This window comes from Sminthopsis crassicaudata, chromosome 6 (assembly GCF_048593235.1).
Source record: "Sminthopsis crassicaudata isolate SCR6 chromosome 6, ASM4859323v1, whole genome shotgun sequence".
NCBI lineage: Eukaryota > Metazoa > Chordata > Mammalia > Dasyuromorphia > Dasyuridae > Sminthopsis > Sminthopsis crassicaudata.
In genome coordinates this window covers 9,560,278-9,578,191 of record NC_133622.1, presented here as the reverse complement: position 1 = coordinate 9,578,191, position 17,914 = coordinate 9,560,278, and the positions used below count along the sequence as shown (strand labels likewise).

The 17,914-nt window shown below is 45.6% G+C and overlaps 1 protein-coding gene across 3 annotated transcripts in view; it reads left to right on the top strand.

The window, feature by feature from the left end:
• Positions 1-5,429: 5,429 nt before the first annotated feature.
• Positions 5,430-17,914, top strand: part of FAM184B (family with sequence similarity 184 member B) — a 63,279-nt gene continuing 50,794 nt past the window's right edge. For all 3 annotated transcript variants that reach the window (XM_074274193.1, XM_074274191.1, XM_074274194.1), the window contains exon 1: positions 5,430-5,678. In XM_074274193.1, the coding sequence (XP_074130294.1) occupies positions 5,562-5,678 (117 nt within the window). In that variant the 5' untranslated portion in view covers positions 5,430-5,561. The remainder of the gene's footprint in view (positions 5,679-17,914) is intronic.

The following is a 17,914-nucleotide window of genomic DNA, read 5'->3' as shown; positions in this document are numbered from 1 at the left end:
CTGCTGGTTCAAAGGGTATGCACAGTTTGATAACTTTTTGAGCCTACTTCCAAAGTGCTCTGCAGAATGGCTGGATGTATTCACAATTCCACCAACAATGAGATACACACACTGGGAAATGAATGTAAACTGTTATTTTTACCTTCTGAATCCAATTCTTCCTGTGCAACAAAAAATTCGGTTCTACACACATATATTGTATCTAAATTTACTGTAATATATTTAACATATATAAGACTGCTTGCCATCTGGGGGAGGGGGTTGGGGGAGGAAGGGAAAAAATCTGAATAGAAGTAAGTGCAAGGGATAATGTTGTAAAAAATTACCCATGCATATGTACTGTCAAAAAATGTTATAATTATAAAATAAAATAAAAAATTTAAAAATTAAAAAAAAAAAAAAAAACAATGAGATACACATTTTTAACATGGAACATGCTTCACTACAAATACTTGTTGCAAGGTTGTTTTTTTTTTTCCTTTAAATTGGGGAGCTGGAAGGGAGAAAAAATAAATGGTTCGTGAAAAATAAAATGAAAAAAAATTTTGAGTCTAAAGAGTAATCTGAGTATGAATGGTACAATAGGAAAAAGTAAGGGGTAGGATATTATATGTGTGTATACAGCTATATATCCACATATGTATGTGTATATATACACACACACACACACACACACACACACACACATTTATATATGGGAAAATGCAGGGGGAAATGCATGTCTTTTGGCCAAATAATGTCTTTAATAGGGAAAAAGACTATTGCAGTAGTTCAGGAGAGAGGTGATGAGAGTCCATACTAGGCTTGTAGCTATGTAAATGGAGAGAAGAAAGGTTTATAGGAGAGATGTGGAGGGAGAAATGACAGGACTTGACAACAGATTGAATCAGTAAGATTGTGAGCCCCTGGGTGGCTGGAAAGATTTGGGAAACTTGGAGGATAATAAGGAAGTTGGGAAGAAGGGAGAGTTTGAGGAAAAAGATAATAGGGGATGTTTTAACATTTCAAGTTTGAGATACCTATGAAACATTTGATATGAATAAAAGATAGTTAATGTAGTAAAATAGGATCAAGATTGTGACTGGATAGCTAAATCTGGGCATGATCTGCATAGGGAGATAATTAAACTTAATGAGATCTGATGAGATCTTATAGAGGGGAAAGATAAAAGGGTCCAGACAGAGCTACTGGGTAGTAGACATGATCTCTGGAGATCCAGCAAAGGGAACTGAGAAAGGACAGTTAGAAAAAGAGAACTAGATAAGACCCTCTTTGTCTCTGTCTCTGTCTGTCTCTCTGTCTCTATCTCTCTCTGTCTTTCTCTGTCTCTGTCTATCTCTCTCTCATACAAGGAGGAAAAGGTGAGAAGCTGTCAGCTGTTCAGAGAGGTCAAGAAGGATGAGGATGGATAAAAGGCCATTAGATTTGGTCATTATGAGATCATTGCTGACTTTGGAACAGTTTTGACTAAAGATTAAAGGAAGCCAGATTGCAAAGGGCTTAAAAATGGAAGAGAAGAGAAATGGAAGCAGCTGGTGTTTATAGTTTTCACAAGGGAGCAAGGGTTTGGAAAGTAAAGTTTTGTGTAGTGTTGAAGTGATTTTACCAAGAATTTGAGATAAAGAAAGGAAGCCAGTATAACTAGTGGAGAGATGATATCCTGAGAAACAACTAAGGCAGAAGAGGAATTGAAAAACATGATAAGGCTGAAGAACAGGGTTAGGGATCCTAAGACACTGGGGAATATGAAATGATAAGATATTAAGATGGAAATGGAATGCTTGTGGGCAAAGGCAGAGTCAAAGGTCTGACCATTGCTGGCTTTAGCCGAGGTGGAATGGAAGAGCCATTCATGAGAATCTAATAGATTGAGGCATTGGGAATTAAATCATGGAAGCAGAAGACCAGCTGCCATAAAGTAAGGAGCAAAGAAAAGGCTAATTTGTCCCACTGTAGAATTGTCTTGTGTAAAAAAAGTTCCTGTGTTAAAAAAAAAAATTGCATATGACCATATTAGTGCAACCTACCTTAAATAAGGAAAATGCTTTGTTGGTATTTCAGTGCCATACAAATAATGAACTCTTATTTTTTATTATTAGAAAAATAATGATAGTAGGGTTGGAAGTCCATAACAGAGATGGCATTAGCACTTTCTCTGTTCAGTTCCACTTTGATCATAACTATCAGATGTAGACATACCCAAGGTATTTGGCACTGTGAAGGAGATTCACATTGGAATAGGTTGGAGAGTATTTCTCTTCAATGCTGAAGCACTCCAGATGCTCTATTTTTTACAGGTTATTCAAGTTTGATCAAGCCTGGAACCACTGCAGAATCTTCTGGGAGATCTATGATCATTCAAAAGTTGGTCTGAATATCAATTTAGGAAACACTAAGTGGATGAAAAATGTTTACTTATCAGATGATGACAATCTATCCTTTTTTTTTCCATCAACATATAAATCTGACTTAAATAGTATAAATGGACAATGAGCTGAGTCCAGAGTTGAGCTGGAGAACCCAGAGTGTGATTAAACTGTTCTGGGGAAATTGCAAAGCTCTTTTTATGACTCAAAAGTTCCCATGGAACAAAGTCACTTAACCTCTCAGACATTTTTTAAGGCTATCAATTACATTTCATTTATAGAGGGAGTTGTCTTATCTGGTTTGAAATCAGGTGGTTTCTTTTTGTTTTAGTAAATATTTAATTTGTTAAATTATCAAAGGATAATAAAATTAGATCCTTTAAAAACATGAATAATTGAATTAAGCAAATATTTATTAATAATCTTCCTTGGGAAATAACTATTCTAAGTTTTATGAGCTATAAATAAATGAATAGAGAGAGGGAGAGAAAATTCATCCTCTCTAGGACATCACTATCTAGAAATGAAAGCTAAGAAATTGATTATTATATAAATTAGAAAATAATAAAATTAATTGGAAAAGTATAAATAAAGCGCAATGCAATCAGAGGATAAAGAGATAGAAATCAGAAGTCTTGATCAAAAAACCCCCTTCAAACCACACACATAAATGGTACTTTATTTTTTAGCCTTTTCTTAAGCACTTGTAGTCCATTTTATATACTTGTCTTATTATTGTTATTAGACTTTAAACTTCTTGAGGCCAGACACCAATCTTAACCATGTGTGGATGTGTGTGTGTCTACGTTTCTAACCATGAACTCAGAACAGGTCAAAAAATAAGTATGCAGGACAGTGCAAGATACTGTTCAAAAAATGCCCTAAGGGAATTTTGATCTGTTATTATTTAGAAAAAACCTATGACTCATCTAAGTGATGGACGTAGAAACTGCACAGTATTCATATTCTGAGTGATAGTGGGCACACAATAATGTTTAATACAATAAAGTCATTTAATACAACAAAGTAAGTTGAAGAAAGCACTTTCTATATGGCAGTGTGTAACATTAAATATTAACCAGGCACACTTTATTATTGATGACTTTATTATTTATACTTTATTAAAAATTGATCAGGTATCTATTACTTCCTCTAACATCAGCTATCTGAAACCACTGAAAGATCTGCATTAAAAATGAGACTGATGGTTTCTACTGGGCCTGTGTCCCAAAGAGATCTTAAAGGAGGGAAAGGGACCCACATGTGCAAAAGTGTTTGTGGCGGCTCTTTTTGGAGTGGCCAGAAACTGGAAGCTACGTGGATGCCCATCAATTGGAGAATGGCTGAACAAATTGTGAATGTTATGAAATATTATTGTTCTGTAAGAAATGACCAGCAGGATGAATACAGAGAGGCAAGAGAGCCTGATGCTGAGGGAAGCAAGCAGAATCGGGAGAACATTGTACCTGGCAACAACAAGATTATACTAGGAGCAATTCTGATGGAAGTGGCTCTCTTCAACAATGAGGTGATTCAGGCCATTTCCAGTGGTGATGGAGAGAGGCTTCTTCACCCAGAGAGAGCTGTGGGAAGTGAGCGTGGACCGCAGCATTCTCCTTCTCTCTCTTCTTGTTTGCTTGAATTCTGTTTTCTTTCAGTTTTTTTCCCCATCTTCACCCGATTTTTCGTGTTCAGCAAGATAACTATAAATATGTATACAAATATTGAATTTGACATGTATTTTAACATATATTGATATTTGGACTATCTGCTAGTTAGGGGAGGGAATGGGGGCAAGGAGAACAAAACAGAAAGCTTTGCAAGGATCAGTGTTGAAAAATTACCCATGCCTATGTTTTGTAAATAAAACAGTTTAATTAAAAAACAAACAAACAAACAAACAAACAAAAACCTGAGGCTGATTCCCCTTTCCTGGAATCTCTCCTCCCAAAGTAATGAAAAGAGAACTTGAAAAGAACTGAGAGAATCGGGGCGAGAAGGTCTCGGTTTCCTCCCGGGCCAAAGAGTTCAGTCCCGTCTGACTCTTGATGATTCCACTTGGGTTTTTCTTGGCAAAGATACTGGAGTGGTTGGCCATTTCCTTCCCCAGCTCATTTTACAGACGAGGAAACTGAGGCAAGCAGGGATTAGTGACTTGCCCAGGGTCAAACAGCTAGCGCCCGAGGCCAGATGTGAACTCAGAAAGAAGGCTTCCTGACTCCGGCCGGCCCGCATCCACCCTAACAGCCCCCGCATCTACCCGAGCAGCCCCGAGCAGCCCCCGCATCCACCCAAGCAGCCCCGAGCCGCCCCGAGCCGCCCCCGAGCCGCCCCCGAGCCGCCCCGAGCCGCCCCCGAGCCGCCGGGTTCTTTGCCTCCATCTCCCTCTTTATTCCGTCCTCAGTCCCCCCTCCCTCTCTTTGTTCTTCCCGGACTCCCCGTCTCGGCCCGCCCGAGGGGAAACTCCCGCAGCCCCCGGGAGCTTTTCCGCGAGGTGGGCGTGGAGGGGATGCTCGGAGCCGGCTCGGGGCTCCGCTCCGCCGCTCCCCGCCTGCGTCCCGCCTTTCTGGCTACCCGCCCCGAGGTGAGGCTGCCCGAGGTTCCGCCACTGGGGGGCTGTCCGTCGCCCGGCGCCCCCCTCCCGGCTCTCCCGCCCGTGGCACGGGCAGCGCTGCCGCAGCCGCTCCGCGGTCCCCGCGGCCCTGCGCGCCCCAGCTCCCCCTCCGCGGCCCCTCCCGTCCCCCTCCCGCGGCGGAGGTGACCCTCGCTAGCTCAGCCCCCGGGACTGCGGCCGAGCCCGGCGTGCCGCGGGAGCCCCGGCCCGCTCGGCGGGGGGAGTGGTCCTTCCTTCCCCGGGATCGGAGCCCGGAGGGCAGAGGCGATCCCGCGGCCCGGGGGGGCCTCTGCCTTCGGATCGCCGGGCCCTCCGGTGCCCATCTCCGCGCCCGGGGAGCCTGCCTCCGGCCGGGCCGGGCAGGTCGCAGCTCCCCGGGCTCCGCAGCTTTCCCCCGAATTCCCAGCGGCTGCTGGGGCGGGGGTGCGCCCGGCGCGCGGTGATCCGCAGAGGCGCGGGAGCGGAGCGGAGACAGCTGGGGGCGCGGGTCCCCGAGGATCGCCCGGGCAGCCGGCGGCGGGACTGCAGCAGAGCCCTCTCCGCGCCCCCGCGCCCCCGCGCTGGGCTCAGCCCCCGGCCCCATGGCTTCTGCTCCGAACGGCAAGATCCCCCAGGCCGGGGCGGCCAATGGCTCCCGGGAGGAGCCCCCGCAGGACATCCACGTGAAAATGTGCAAGAAGATCGCCCAGCTCACCAAGGTAAGGCGGGCCGGCCGGGGAGCTCGAGCCCCGCCTGGGGGGAGAGCGGGCGCGGAAACTTGGTGCGGCGGCCCCGGGGCGGGAGGGGGCAGAAAGCGGGGGCCGCTCGGCCGGCTCGGCGGGCGGCAGCGGTGGGGGCGTTCCCCGAGGTCCCGGGCGCCGCGCTGCGCCGGGGGACGGGACGCCCCCGCCCGCCCCCGCCGCCCCGCCGGAGCCGTGCCCGCAGCCCCGGCTGGCCCTTCATCCGCGCCTCGGGCGGGCGCTGATCGCCTCTGGGCGGGGGCGGGCGGCCCCGGGGGAGCCGCCAGCGAGAGCTCCCCCCCCCCCCCCCGCCCGAGCACGAGTGGGGACCAGCCTGGAATCCAGGGGATTCCAAAAGACCTTGAGGGGTCACGGAGGCGAGACTCCGGGCCAGGCCCCGCGCAGCCCCCCCCCCCCGCTGGGGTTCATCCAGGTGCTGCCCCTGCCAGCCGGCCGCCCCACGCCCCCTCCCCCGCCTGGAGCCAGAGCCAGCCGAGGGGCGCCCTGGCCGGCCTGCGTCCCGCAGCCCCCGGGCGCCGCGCCTGCCCGACGGGGTCTCGGGGAAACTTCCCGGCCAGGGAAGCCTTCCAGGTGACCGACCCCAGGGCCTCCGAGCGGCGAGGAATTGGGCCCCGCTTCCGGGCCGAACGGGGACATGCGGCGGCGGGCGCAGGGGATGGGGAGGGAGCCAGTCCGGTCTGTCCTCGGACTCCTGGTGGTTGGTGACTTGGCAAAGGCCTCTGAGCCTCAGTCTCCTCAGCTGTGAGGAGGGGGAGGGGGAGACTTGTCTGGGGGTCACCGAGCTCGGTGCCGGCTCTCCGGGGCTCTCAGTAAGTGCCTGCGTTCTGCCTTCTAGCCTTAGGCGGAACCGGCGCGGACCGAGAGCGTTTCTCTGCAGAAGGGGGTGGATGGCCTTCCAGGGGACCCCGGGCGCGGAGCCAGAATGGGGGCCTGGCCTTCTGACCCACCCTGGCATCTCTGCCTCTCCTGGGGTCTCCTCGTGCACCCCTCCCCCAGGCCCCGGGCACCCTCCTCCTCCTCCCAGAAACAACCCCGGCACAAAGGGGAGGCCGTCCTGAGAAGGGGGCACTGCCCTCCTCGCTGTTTGCTCGCCCTCACGGCCCTGGGCTCCCTCCCAAAGCTGCCCATGGGCACGCGGGGCGAGCTAATTCAGCTTAAGTCTTCACTAAGAAGCTCCTGGGATGACCTGAGACTGTCCTGCTCCCTGCAGAAGGGGAAGGCTTCCTGCCCTCCCCGAGTTTCCATTCTCTCGGGAAACTTCACTGGGGATCTGTAAAACGGAGCGGGCTCATCTGGAAAGGGAAGGCAGGTCAGCCTCCAGAGGACCGGTGGATGGCCCATCCTCCCCGGGGCCTTGGGGATTCCCGGGAGGCAGCCTGGGAGAGGCGGGCCCTGTGGTGACGAACAGGGCTCCAAGAAAGAGGCAGAGAAGGCAGGATGCTGGCCTTGGAGTCAGAAGGCCAGGCCCGAGGCCTTGAGGCCACGGAGGCATCCCAGGCAGGGCCAGTCCCCGGGGCCAGGCAAGGAGGGTGGCAGGAGACAGTGAGAGCCTGTCAGACATCAAGCACTTATGAAGCACTTACTGTGTGCCAGCTTCTGTGCTAAACAATGGACCCTGTGAGATCCTGTTTTAGTGAATTCGCACCTCTGAGGCTCGGTTCCTTCCTGTGGAAAAGGGAGATCTTGAAGATCCTTTGACCTAGTGAAATGCAGCTCATCACCTCGGAGAGCATTCCCTAAGGTGGTTGTACACCCAGAGAATGCTGACTTAGGGCAATTCTGGGCCTAATGAAACTCAGCAAGGGTCCCAGAATAGTCTTAGTTTTCATTGTTGGGCCATTGATGGAGGATGGGGCATCCTGGGGGCTCTGACAAGACTTTGACGCCATAGCCACAGAGGAAGTCCAGAAAGATGGCAGAAGATCCCCCGTTGTTCTGCTGTAACTTTCTATTCCCAGGGAGAAATGGGGGGAAGAACCCCTCCAAAGGCTGGTGTTGTCCCCCCCATATCTTTACTCTTTTGCTGTTTTATTGATGACCAGAAGACACACCCCCAAGGATCTTCCTGCTTTCCAGCTTTTAAGTGGGGAGAGAATGAGTGTATTGTCTGTGGACTCCCCCCACGCCCCAAGGCTAGCTTCTTGCAGTGTCCCTGGCTTAAGTGCTTCTGATACCTCCAGCCTCTCCCATTTCTTTCTTTTCCCACTCCTCCCCACTCAAACTTCTCAGGTTTCTTGAGATATTACTGTACTCTGGCTCCGATCCCAGACCAGTAAGGTCAAAAACAAGTGCCTTCCGCTGACTTTCCATTTTCTAGGGGGGAGGGGAGAAGCACTCTGGGGTCACTGTATCTCTGTTTTAAGCCCACTCTCAGTTTTCTATTTAAATGGTTCCTTAAAATGACTTCTAGAAAAGCCATTCCCTACTTTGTGGTGTAAACTGGGCTTGTAAATCCAAACTCTGTATCAGAGGACACTGTAAAAATTATTGGTTGTTAAAATGGCCCATGAACACAAATTTTAGGATTAGTGTAGTATAGTAATCCCAGCAGACCTGGCCAAAGAAACTGAAAAAGTATACGAGGGGTTCTTTTCAGTCTTCTTTCCAGAGGAAAAGCTGGGAGGGAAATTTCTGGTTTTCAGTAGGGAGAAGGAGTGGAAGAACTTTTACACAGATCAGCCATAGCAGGCAATTAAGCAATTTTGTTCCTGCAGGTGCATTGTAGTGGGTAAGAAAAGAAAGAAAGAAATAGCTTTGAGATATGGTTGTAGGAGAGGTTATGATCCATTATTCTTTTCCTCAAACCCCCACAGAGGCTGAATGAGGTGGTGAGACTCAGAATTTAGATTAGAGTGAGATTAGCTGAATAAGAAAGCTAGTGACAATCAGAGAATTCTTGCTTCAGAATTTTCAGCTAATAATTGACAAGGGTTTTTGGTACTAAAATAGATTGAAGCTGTAGAACAAGAGACATATCAGAAAGATGTTTTGTTACTCTTAAGAGAAACAAGGGGAATTACAAACAAGAAAGCTGAAGGAAATTTGGGGGTGGAGTAGATTAAAGGAAATGAAGGATTGCCAATACAGTTAGTTGGACCAAGATTTATTAAAAATTTGCTATGAAGCCTTTAAAAATGTAATAGTCATTACTATTATTGGGGAAAAAAACTTGTTGATAGCCATATATATATATATATATATATGTTTAGCATTTTCAAATATATCCTTTTCTCTCTTCCCTTAGAGAGCCACAATGAAGAATAAAAAAGAAAGGAAAAATTGCTGTTCAACAAAACTGACACATAAATCAAGTCTGATAGCAAATTCAATAGTCTCCCATTTCTGGAAATATAAGGGAGCTTGTCTTACCTCTTTGAAACCAAACAAGCTTGGTGATCATCTAGTTATATAGCATTGGGTTTCATTTCTTTCCCCCCCATTTATAGTGTATATTGTTCCCCCAGTTCTGCTTTCTTCCTTATGCATCAGTTCAGTACGAGTTTTCCCATATTTGTCTGATAAAGTACATTAATTGGTATTTTACATCATGTAGCACAATTTCCTTACCCATCGTCCAGTTGATGGACATCTACTTTGTTCCCAGTTCTTTGCCATCCCCAAAAGTGCTACTGTGAATCTTTGAGTGTCTGTGGGACCTTTGAATCCCATATGCCTATTGGTCAAAGAGAGTGAACATTGTAGTTACAATTTTTTTACACCCCAATTCAAAACCGCTTTATAGAGTGGTTGGACCAGAGTTAATGTTTCTTACACTTACCTGTCTTGAGAAAGATTTTTATGAAAATGAAGGAAGTAGTGGGAAAATATGCTCTTTACTCAGTTCACTCATGATGTCTCTTCTTGATGCTTAGTTGCCTAGACCATTGCGCCATCTTGTCCAATTGCATTCCCAATCCTCTGCTGTAGGCAAAGTCCTTAGGAAGAAGGGAAAAGATTCAAGTGCAAAGTCTACAAGCCTAGAAATAAAGTGCCAAAAGAAAGGAAACAACCCCAGCCTCATCTTGCTTCTTATCCCTAGCTTTCTAGAAGGAAGTCGAAATAGTAGAACCAAAACAGTAGGTAGAAAACAGAATCAAGAGCCAGCCGTGATCTCAAGTCTGGTAACTTTGTAAACCGATTTCTGAAGCAATTTCATGTTTAACGAGTTCTTACCCTCATTTGAAAGATGAAAAACTGAGGTTCCCAGCAGTTTTGTGCCTCTGGAGGCCTTAGGAACAGAAGGAATTCAGTTCTCTTAACGAATCCGAGTCTCAGAGTCTCTAAAGTTTTAGGTTAGGGTAGATATTTGATCTTCAGACATCTTAAACTTGGGATGGAACTTCTTGTGGCCAGAACCAGTGACCAGGCTCCTTTTGAGCACTTGCTCTTTTCCAAGCACCACTTACAGCTTTGACACAGTAGAATACTCCGACTTTCATATTCTAATCTAGGAAGAGACAGGACTAGAAGAGGACTGGGCTGTAGGGGTGTGAGTGAAGAGGAGGATGCTGCAGCGGTGGGATGAGTGATTAGGAGGATGCTGCAGCGGTGGGACGCTGAGGACCCCTGGTTAGGAGAGAGCAGTGGCCGTAAAAATGTCAGAGCTCAGGCTCAGGAAGTCCTGAGCATCTTGTGTCTGAAGTTCTTTTGGTCATGGGCTGTTTGGACAAGGTCATGGTGTAGCCACAGCCCCCCTGCTGCTATCCCCTGCTCTATTCTAACCCCTCCTACAAACCTGGGCTTGTTAAACTTTGAAAACTCATTACAAGTGAAATGTGTGCCCCTAACGTCAGCTGAACCAACAAAGAAGGATCCTGGCCATCAGAAGAGATTGTCGGAGGCTCCATATTTAACAATACAAATAAAGGCTCAGAAATTCAGTTGAACTAATCAGACAGAGGTAATGTATCTGGTCAAAGATATTTGGGGTTCAGCTCACAGGGCAGAGAGGCCAACTGGAGATTCATCGACAATAAAAGCTGCTTCCTTCCTTTTTCACCTGACTCCCTGGTATTCTTGGATTCAGTCACCCTGCCCTCTTTGCCCAAGACTCTCTTTTCCAGGCCATTCCCCAGCCCCAAATGCCCTCCCTTCTCCTTCCCATCTGCTGGGCTGACAGTCCCACCTTCTCCAGGCCATTCCCCAGCCCCAAATGCCCTCCCTTCTTCTTCCCATCTGCTGGTCTCCATGGTTCCTTTCCAGTCTGCACGACAGTCCCACCTTCTGCCGTCCCTCACTCCCTGAGACTGCCCCCAAGGTGTTCAGTGCCCACGCTTGCTTGCCTGCTGTCTTCCTCATTAGAACCTTTCTTTTTTGCCTTTCTTTGTATTCTCAGTCATTATTCCCACTGCTTAGCACAGCACTGGGCCTATAGGGAGCTTTTAAGAAATGCTGATTAATGGGCTGACTGTAGTGAACTCTGAAAACAGAAGCTGCTTTTTGTTTATTTTTTGCCTTTCTTTGACTCTCAGCACTTAGCAGAATGAGGGGCACATAGTAGGAGTTTAATAAATGGTTACTTCCTTCTTTTCTGTGTAAGAAGTTCTGCAAAGTGCTATGCAGCTAGGAGCTTATTTTCCATTTTTAGTACTTAGGAAATGAGAAAGTATCCAAATCCAGTTTGTAAATTCGAGCGTGCATGTTAGTCGGGGTCTGTCTTTGGTACAAAGTCATGTTTATTGATAGAGTGAGTGGTTAAAGTGGCCCAAGAATGTTCTATTCTTAGATTCCCTTCCAGAATTTCAGATTCCCTTCTTCTGAGAAGTCACCTGACCAGACCCCCGAACCAGAGAGTAAGGGACAAATCCGGAGTCTAGCAGGTTACTTCTCTTACCACTTTGGAAATGGTCCCCATCAAAACTTGGCGAAAGAGTGCAGGGCAATCTCCTCCTGAGGCGAGAAGAACCCCACACAACCCGGCCCTCTCCGTGGTAGGGACAAAACCTGCCAATGCTCACGGCCCGAGGGCTCCGAGCAGCAAGCGGGCACCCGTCAGGGTTGGCTGTGCTGCAGATGAGTCGCAAAGGCGACCCTGGGGAGGGGCGCATGTCTCTGGGAGTGTCCCGGGTTGGGCAGCTGGAAGGAGTGCCCGGCGGGCACATGTGAGTCCTGGGCGGCATGTGGGCGTGGAGTACCACTGCACTGGCTATTTCCACCTCCCTAAAAATACTGCCTGCCCGCCGGAACACGTTTGGTCCAAGTCTCCTTCGGGATTCTCCCTATTGACGAGTACCGGTCTCTTTTCACCAGTTCCTGTCTTGTAACAAGGATCCATCCGTGGTGCAGCTCATGCAGCAGAGGACAGGACGACAGTGTGTGAAATGATTTCTCCGAGCCTCGAGGTGTCCATTGTAGGGAAACTGAGCGATCAGTGCCTCTTAGGCAAGGGTCTGCTATCTCTCATGCTCATTTGTCTGTGATGGACTTTCCTGAAAAAGAATTGCTACAGACATAGACACCACGCTCATGCTGCTCCTAAAATTGCAGTCCCGCTTGTCCGGCCATTCTGGAAACCCAATTGGGCCTAGACCTTAAAAATCACCAAACTGTGCTTTCATACCTTTAGGCCTTGAAATACCACTGTTTGGGGGAGGCTAGGGGGCGCCGTGGATCGAGCACCAGCCTTGAAGTCAGGAGGACCCGAGTTCAAATATGATCTCAGACACTTAACACTTCCAGCTGTGTGACCCTGGGCAAGTCACTTAACCCTAGTCTCGGGGGAAAAAAGGCAAAAAAGAAAGGGACCCCTATACTAAAAGATTTGTAGCATTTTTTTTCATGTTAGCAAAAAGCTGGAAACCAAGGGAGTGCCCACCTGTTGGAGAATCAGTAAAAAATCAAAGTAGATAAATATAATGGAATATTATTTTCCCAAGAAAATTGATGAAACAGAATTTCTAAGGATGTTTTGAAGGCCTCTTTGAACTGATACAGAATGAAGTAAACAGATCTAGAAGAGGGATTTATACAATGACAACAACATTATGAAGGAAAGCAATTTTAAAAGACTAGAATTCTCTTTTATCTTTTTTATTGAAGGTTTTTATTTTCAAAGCCCATGCAAGGATAATTTTTCACCATTGACCCTTGCAAAACCTTGTGTTCCAGTTTCTCCCCCCTCCCCCCACCTCCTCTCCTAGATGGCAAGTAATCCGATACATATTAAACATGAAAAAAATATATGTTAAATCCCATATAGGTATACATATTTATACAATTCTTGTGATGCACAAGAAGAATCAGATTAAAAAGGAAAAAATGAGAACGAAAATAAAATTCAAGCAAACAACAACAGAAAGAGTGAGAATGCTATGTTGTGGTCCACTCAGTTCCCACAGTCCTCTCTCAGGGTGTAGATGGCTCTCTCTATTACAATATTATTGGAACTGGCCTAGATCGAAAAGACTGGAATTCTGATCATTACATTGATATCTGATGAATCCAGGAGACTGAATATGAATCCTGCTTCCCTCCTCTTACTAGAGAGGCGATGGACTTAAAAGTCTGGATGAGCTGTACATTGTTAGATATGGCCAAGGTGAAAATTTATTTGGGTTTTTTGACTGTGGATATTTATTATAAGAGTTTTATTCTTTCATTTTGTTCAAGTAGGAGAGAGAAATGAAAGAGAGAGATAATAAGTGTGTTTGTGAGAAAATAAGTAACAATAAATTCTAATTCCAATATTTAGATAATTTGAGAAGTAAAGGGGGGAAATGACCCGTCTTGGGAGGGGATGTGTCCAAAAGGGAGAAAATCAAAATTATTCTCCATTAATTAAAATGTAACTGTAAGGAAGGCTAGTTACCAAAAAGCAGTAGACCTGATGACTTCTCTTTTCTTTAATCAATCCATTTTAAAAATTATGACAGAGTAGGGGAAAGAGGCCTGGGCTTGATATCTATCTGGAAGTTAGAGTTGTGACTCTGGCTGAATGTGGACAAACTTTATGATCCTCCTGATTCCCCTTCCTTGCCTCTTTGCCAGGGTTAGGATCCCGGGATTCTATGCCTTCCAGGCTTGCTTTAAGGAAAGTGTTTTTAATCTTTGGCCGTCTGTACTTTATTTTTGTGGGTCATTGCCAGGGGCAGGGCCCCCACCAGCCCCACTTTCTTTAGCAGGGGATGCCTTAGGACTGAGGGGATGCAGCAAACAATAGAAAGCCTTTCAGACTTCAGGTAATAGCCAGGGAGAAGTCAGCTTTTCCCAAAGCAGGCTCTTCTAAAAAAGGATGTATAATTGTCATTTAAATTTAAATGGCACTTTTCAAATTTTCCAAGGCACTTACCTGACAACCCTGTCATTTATGTCCCTGTTTTACTGAAGGGGAAACAGGCTCAGAGAGAATTGATTTGACTCGCTCGGCTTCATGTGGGTAGGAAGGCTCAGTGCTCGATTCAGGCTCCTACTTCTTCTCCCCATTGCCCACGCATCCAACCTGGCTAACACCAACCCTCTATATTTCAAATGGCTTATGCTTTATTTCTTGTCTCTCCCCCGACTCCTAACACTGAAACAGTTCAGCTACAACAAAACATGCTTATAGAACCAATGGTATCGTTTCTTTCTACTCCCAATGGGTATTATGATGGTGGCTGACTGTTCTTATTCTCACCTTTGCAAAAGTTGTTGTGAAATAAACCCTTTGAAATGCCTTTTTATACTGTTGGTGGGCTCTTGAGAAAGAGGAATTATCCAGAAAAGGCTCCCAAGTCACCCTTAGATGGCAAGTGAATGATATCCACTCACCATTCACTGATTGATTAGGATGGAGAACACATGAGCAATTCTTGCCTTTAGCTAATTCACTTTCTGTCACTGGACCATCAGACTGAGAGTTTCCAGAAGCAGTGATATCATTTCATTTAATTTAAACCTTTGGAGATGAAACTAAAAAATCGTCCTGCATCTGACAGTGGCTCTCTGGGAAAAGCACCTTGCCCTCTTAGCTTCCGAAGTAACCATTTGTTAAATGGATTTAAATGGTAGTTGATGCTATTTCAAGGATAACACAATTTCTGAACTCCACCCTCTCTCCAAGTATTTTTCTTCCTATCCCTTACCCTAGATTCCTGGCTGATGCCCCAAATCCCACCATTAAAGCATATTTAGTGCTTTAGCTTTTTAACCAATTTTGATTCTTCCAATACTCTCAGAAATCCAATACTCTCAGGATGTGGGTAGTCTCTGAAGATCAAGATCCTAACCCTGTGATTCTCATTCATGGCCTCTAATAAGATAGGACATCCCTTCCTCAATCCTGTCTTATTCCTCCCAGTATGCTGTGGTTCTTCCTCAGGTTCTTTCTACATATCATGACTGAGTGGAAAATATCGACTGCTCATTGACTAGGACTTCCTCACTAGTCTTTTTTTTTTTCCCCAATCATACCATTTTTGGATGATCTCCTTTATGCAACTTTTTCTGGGGGATTCCTTCTTCCTGATGTGTTATAGGGGGCAGCAAGTGATGCAGTAGATAAGAGCATTGGGTCTGAAAACAAAAAACTGAAATTTAAATAAATACTTAGACACTTATTAGTTGTGTCACTTAAAGCCTACTTGCATATGAGCAGAAAAGGAAATGTGGTCATTTCCAGTTTCCTTGCCAAGAAAGTCCCTTGGTCACTTGGTCCAGAGAGTCATGAAAAGTCAGACAGGACTGAACAGAAATAATGTAACACCCAGCATGTAGTTCTCATTGTCATGCTGGTGATCCTCAGTACAGAGGTTATCCTCTGTGGCTCTTAGTCACCTAATGTCATTAGAAGAGTATTGGTATTAAAAGGGGAGCCCTTTGTTTCAGAGAATTAAGGTCATTCGTTGGGGTCCAGCTCCTGTAGTGAGATGAGGGATGTGCAACGTACCAGGGCCAGGTGGAGAAATCCTGGGTATGGACTCGGAAGTGTATTGATCAGAGACACAAATACATATACCTCAAGTGCACAAATTCCTATAGCCTAACAAACTTCTGCTATGATGTAAATGATTAAACCTCTTAAGCCCCGGATCTTGGATATCTAGACAGAGATGTAAATAGTTCAGATCCTGTCAGAGTAAAGTTTATCATACCACTTTCTCAGGTATCTTTCTCCCAAAGAGCTTTAGTCTCCTTGTGAACATTCTTTCCTGTCCTAAATTCAAAGGTTTAGCTTTTAATCCAAAGAGGCGTGTTTGGCTTTTGCTGCAGTCGCTAGATTATTAATTTATCATATTGACAAGCAGACTCTGCTGTTTCAATAAGGGAGTTTTGGTGAGCCACGTTACTGTGAGACTCAAAACCTGGAATGGAGTTTTACCTCCTGGCCCTCTACAGTCATTACACACACACACACACACACACACACACACACACACACACACACACATCAAAAATCAAAAAGTAGTTCAGTTTTCTCTCCTCACTCCATTACATTCTGGACCAAACTGATTGTCCCTTGGTAGTATCTGTCCATTTGCACCAATGGACATGCCTGGCTGGACAAAAGGCATCGATCACTGGGTGAGGCTTCCTAGAACAATTAGAGATTTCATTATGGAGGTTCTGCAATGTTCCGAGCCAATATCACATCATCGACAACCTCAGCTTCTAGAAAAGCTCACCATTTAACAGGGATCCCTTTGCAACTTGACTTCTGTGCTGAAGTTTAAAAAAATGCACATATTCCTAGATCTGAGACTTTATGCCATTATCGGTCACAACTCAGAGTGAAGGATGCGTTACTTCCCTCTTCCTGCACATTTTCTGTTTCTCCAACTTGATTAGGAAATTCTCTTTATGCTTATTGATAATGTCTATAGGGAGAAAAGAATATTGGTCAATAGAAAGGGCAAGAGTCAAGCACCAAGGGAGCTGGGATGTTGGAGGCTGAAGATTCAGACAGACGTCTCTTGTTTAACATTTTTACTTTGGATTCCAGGGAAATGGGAAAGATCTTGCATTTCTGTTCATTTACCACTTCTGTGCCTCTGGAGAGCTAGCAAGCATTTGCATTTCTTCATGCTGGTTCTAGTCTATCATAAATCAAATGTTCTGACAGAGAAATGGCAAATTCCACTAACGTGCTTATCAGTAGCTACAGTGTGCCTTTTATGTAAGGTGAGGATCTAGGAAGTACTCTTTAAAACCTGAGGGCACGGGTCAGTTTCTTTTAAGGGAGAATATGATAGGATCTGTAAGAGCTTGGAATATTTTCAACATTCATTTAACAAAGCTTTCCTGCTTATTCCTGCCAAGAAACCTCCACCCAAACTCGATATACTGCCCTTTGAGCTCTTTGGAACCGAGCCCATTCATCACAAGATCTATCAAATTATCTGATAATAAAATCCAAATAAATATGATCGAGGGGATTGGAACCAAACTGTGGGCTTTGTCGAGTGTGGAGTGGGTCTGTGATGTAAAGGCAGGCCCCAAAAAAGCAAAAAGCAGGCTTTAGCTCACTATCTTTACCGACCCCTTCTGGTCTAGTTGGCCTTCATTGTCAAGTGCTGGGTCAGCATTGCTGAGTATCCTGGTGCCTCAAGTTGTCCCTAAGGAAATAATCTGAGAACCTGACACTGGATGTTAGAGATGGAAGAGATGCTTTACAAACTATCTTCTCCACCGGTTCTCAGACTTTGGGTGATGGCAGAACATTCATATTCTTACTGTTTTATTTTAAAATTGACCCTTTTTTGGACATAGTGGATGCATTACAACAAACCCCCAAAGACCCTTAATAAACTGCATGAATTATTGAGGGTTGGGTGACTGACCTCATGGACTTGGTCATTCAGTTGAATTATTTAATTGAGCTCTCAAATTATTCTTGGTCAAAAAGGAACTCTAAAGACCTTGTTAACTCTAATTTTCTATGAATTGAATTTGTTAGGTGGGCCTACAATTTAGAATAATACAAAAAGAAAATCTCTTTGATTTGAGACCAGGAACATAAGAAACATTGGTTAACTCAGGTCAGTCTTTCTGGAATTATTTTGAATTTTGTTTGTGACATGAGCTCTAGGGAAAGTGAATCTATATGAAACATAGTCAGCCTCTGGGAAATAGAAAAACATGTTACCTTTTTAACCTCAGGAACTTTCTTCTGTCTTTATTTAAGGCCCGTTGTACATTCTGCCCTCTTCACTTCATGAGGTCTTCCTTGACCGTTCCAGGCTGGGCTATCTCCTCTTGCATGAGAAATTGGTAGTAAT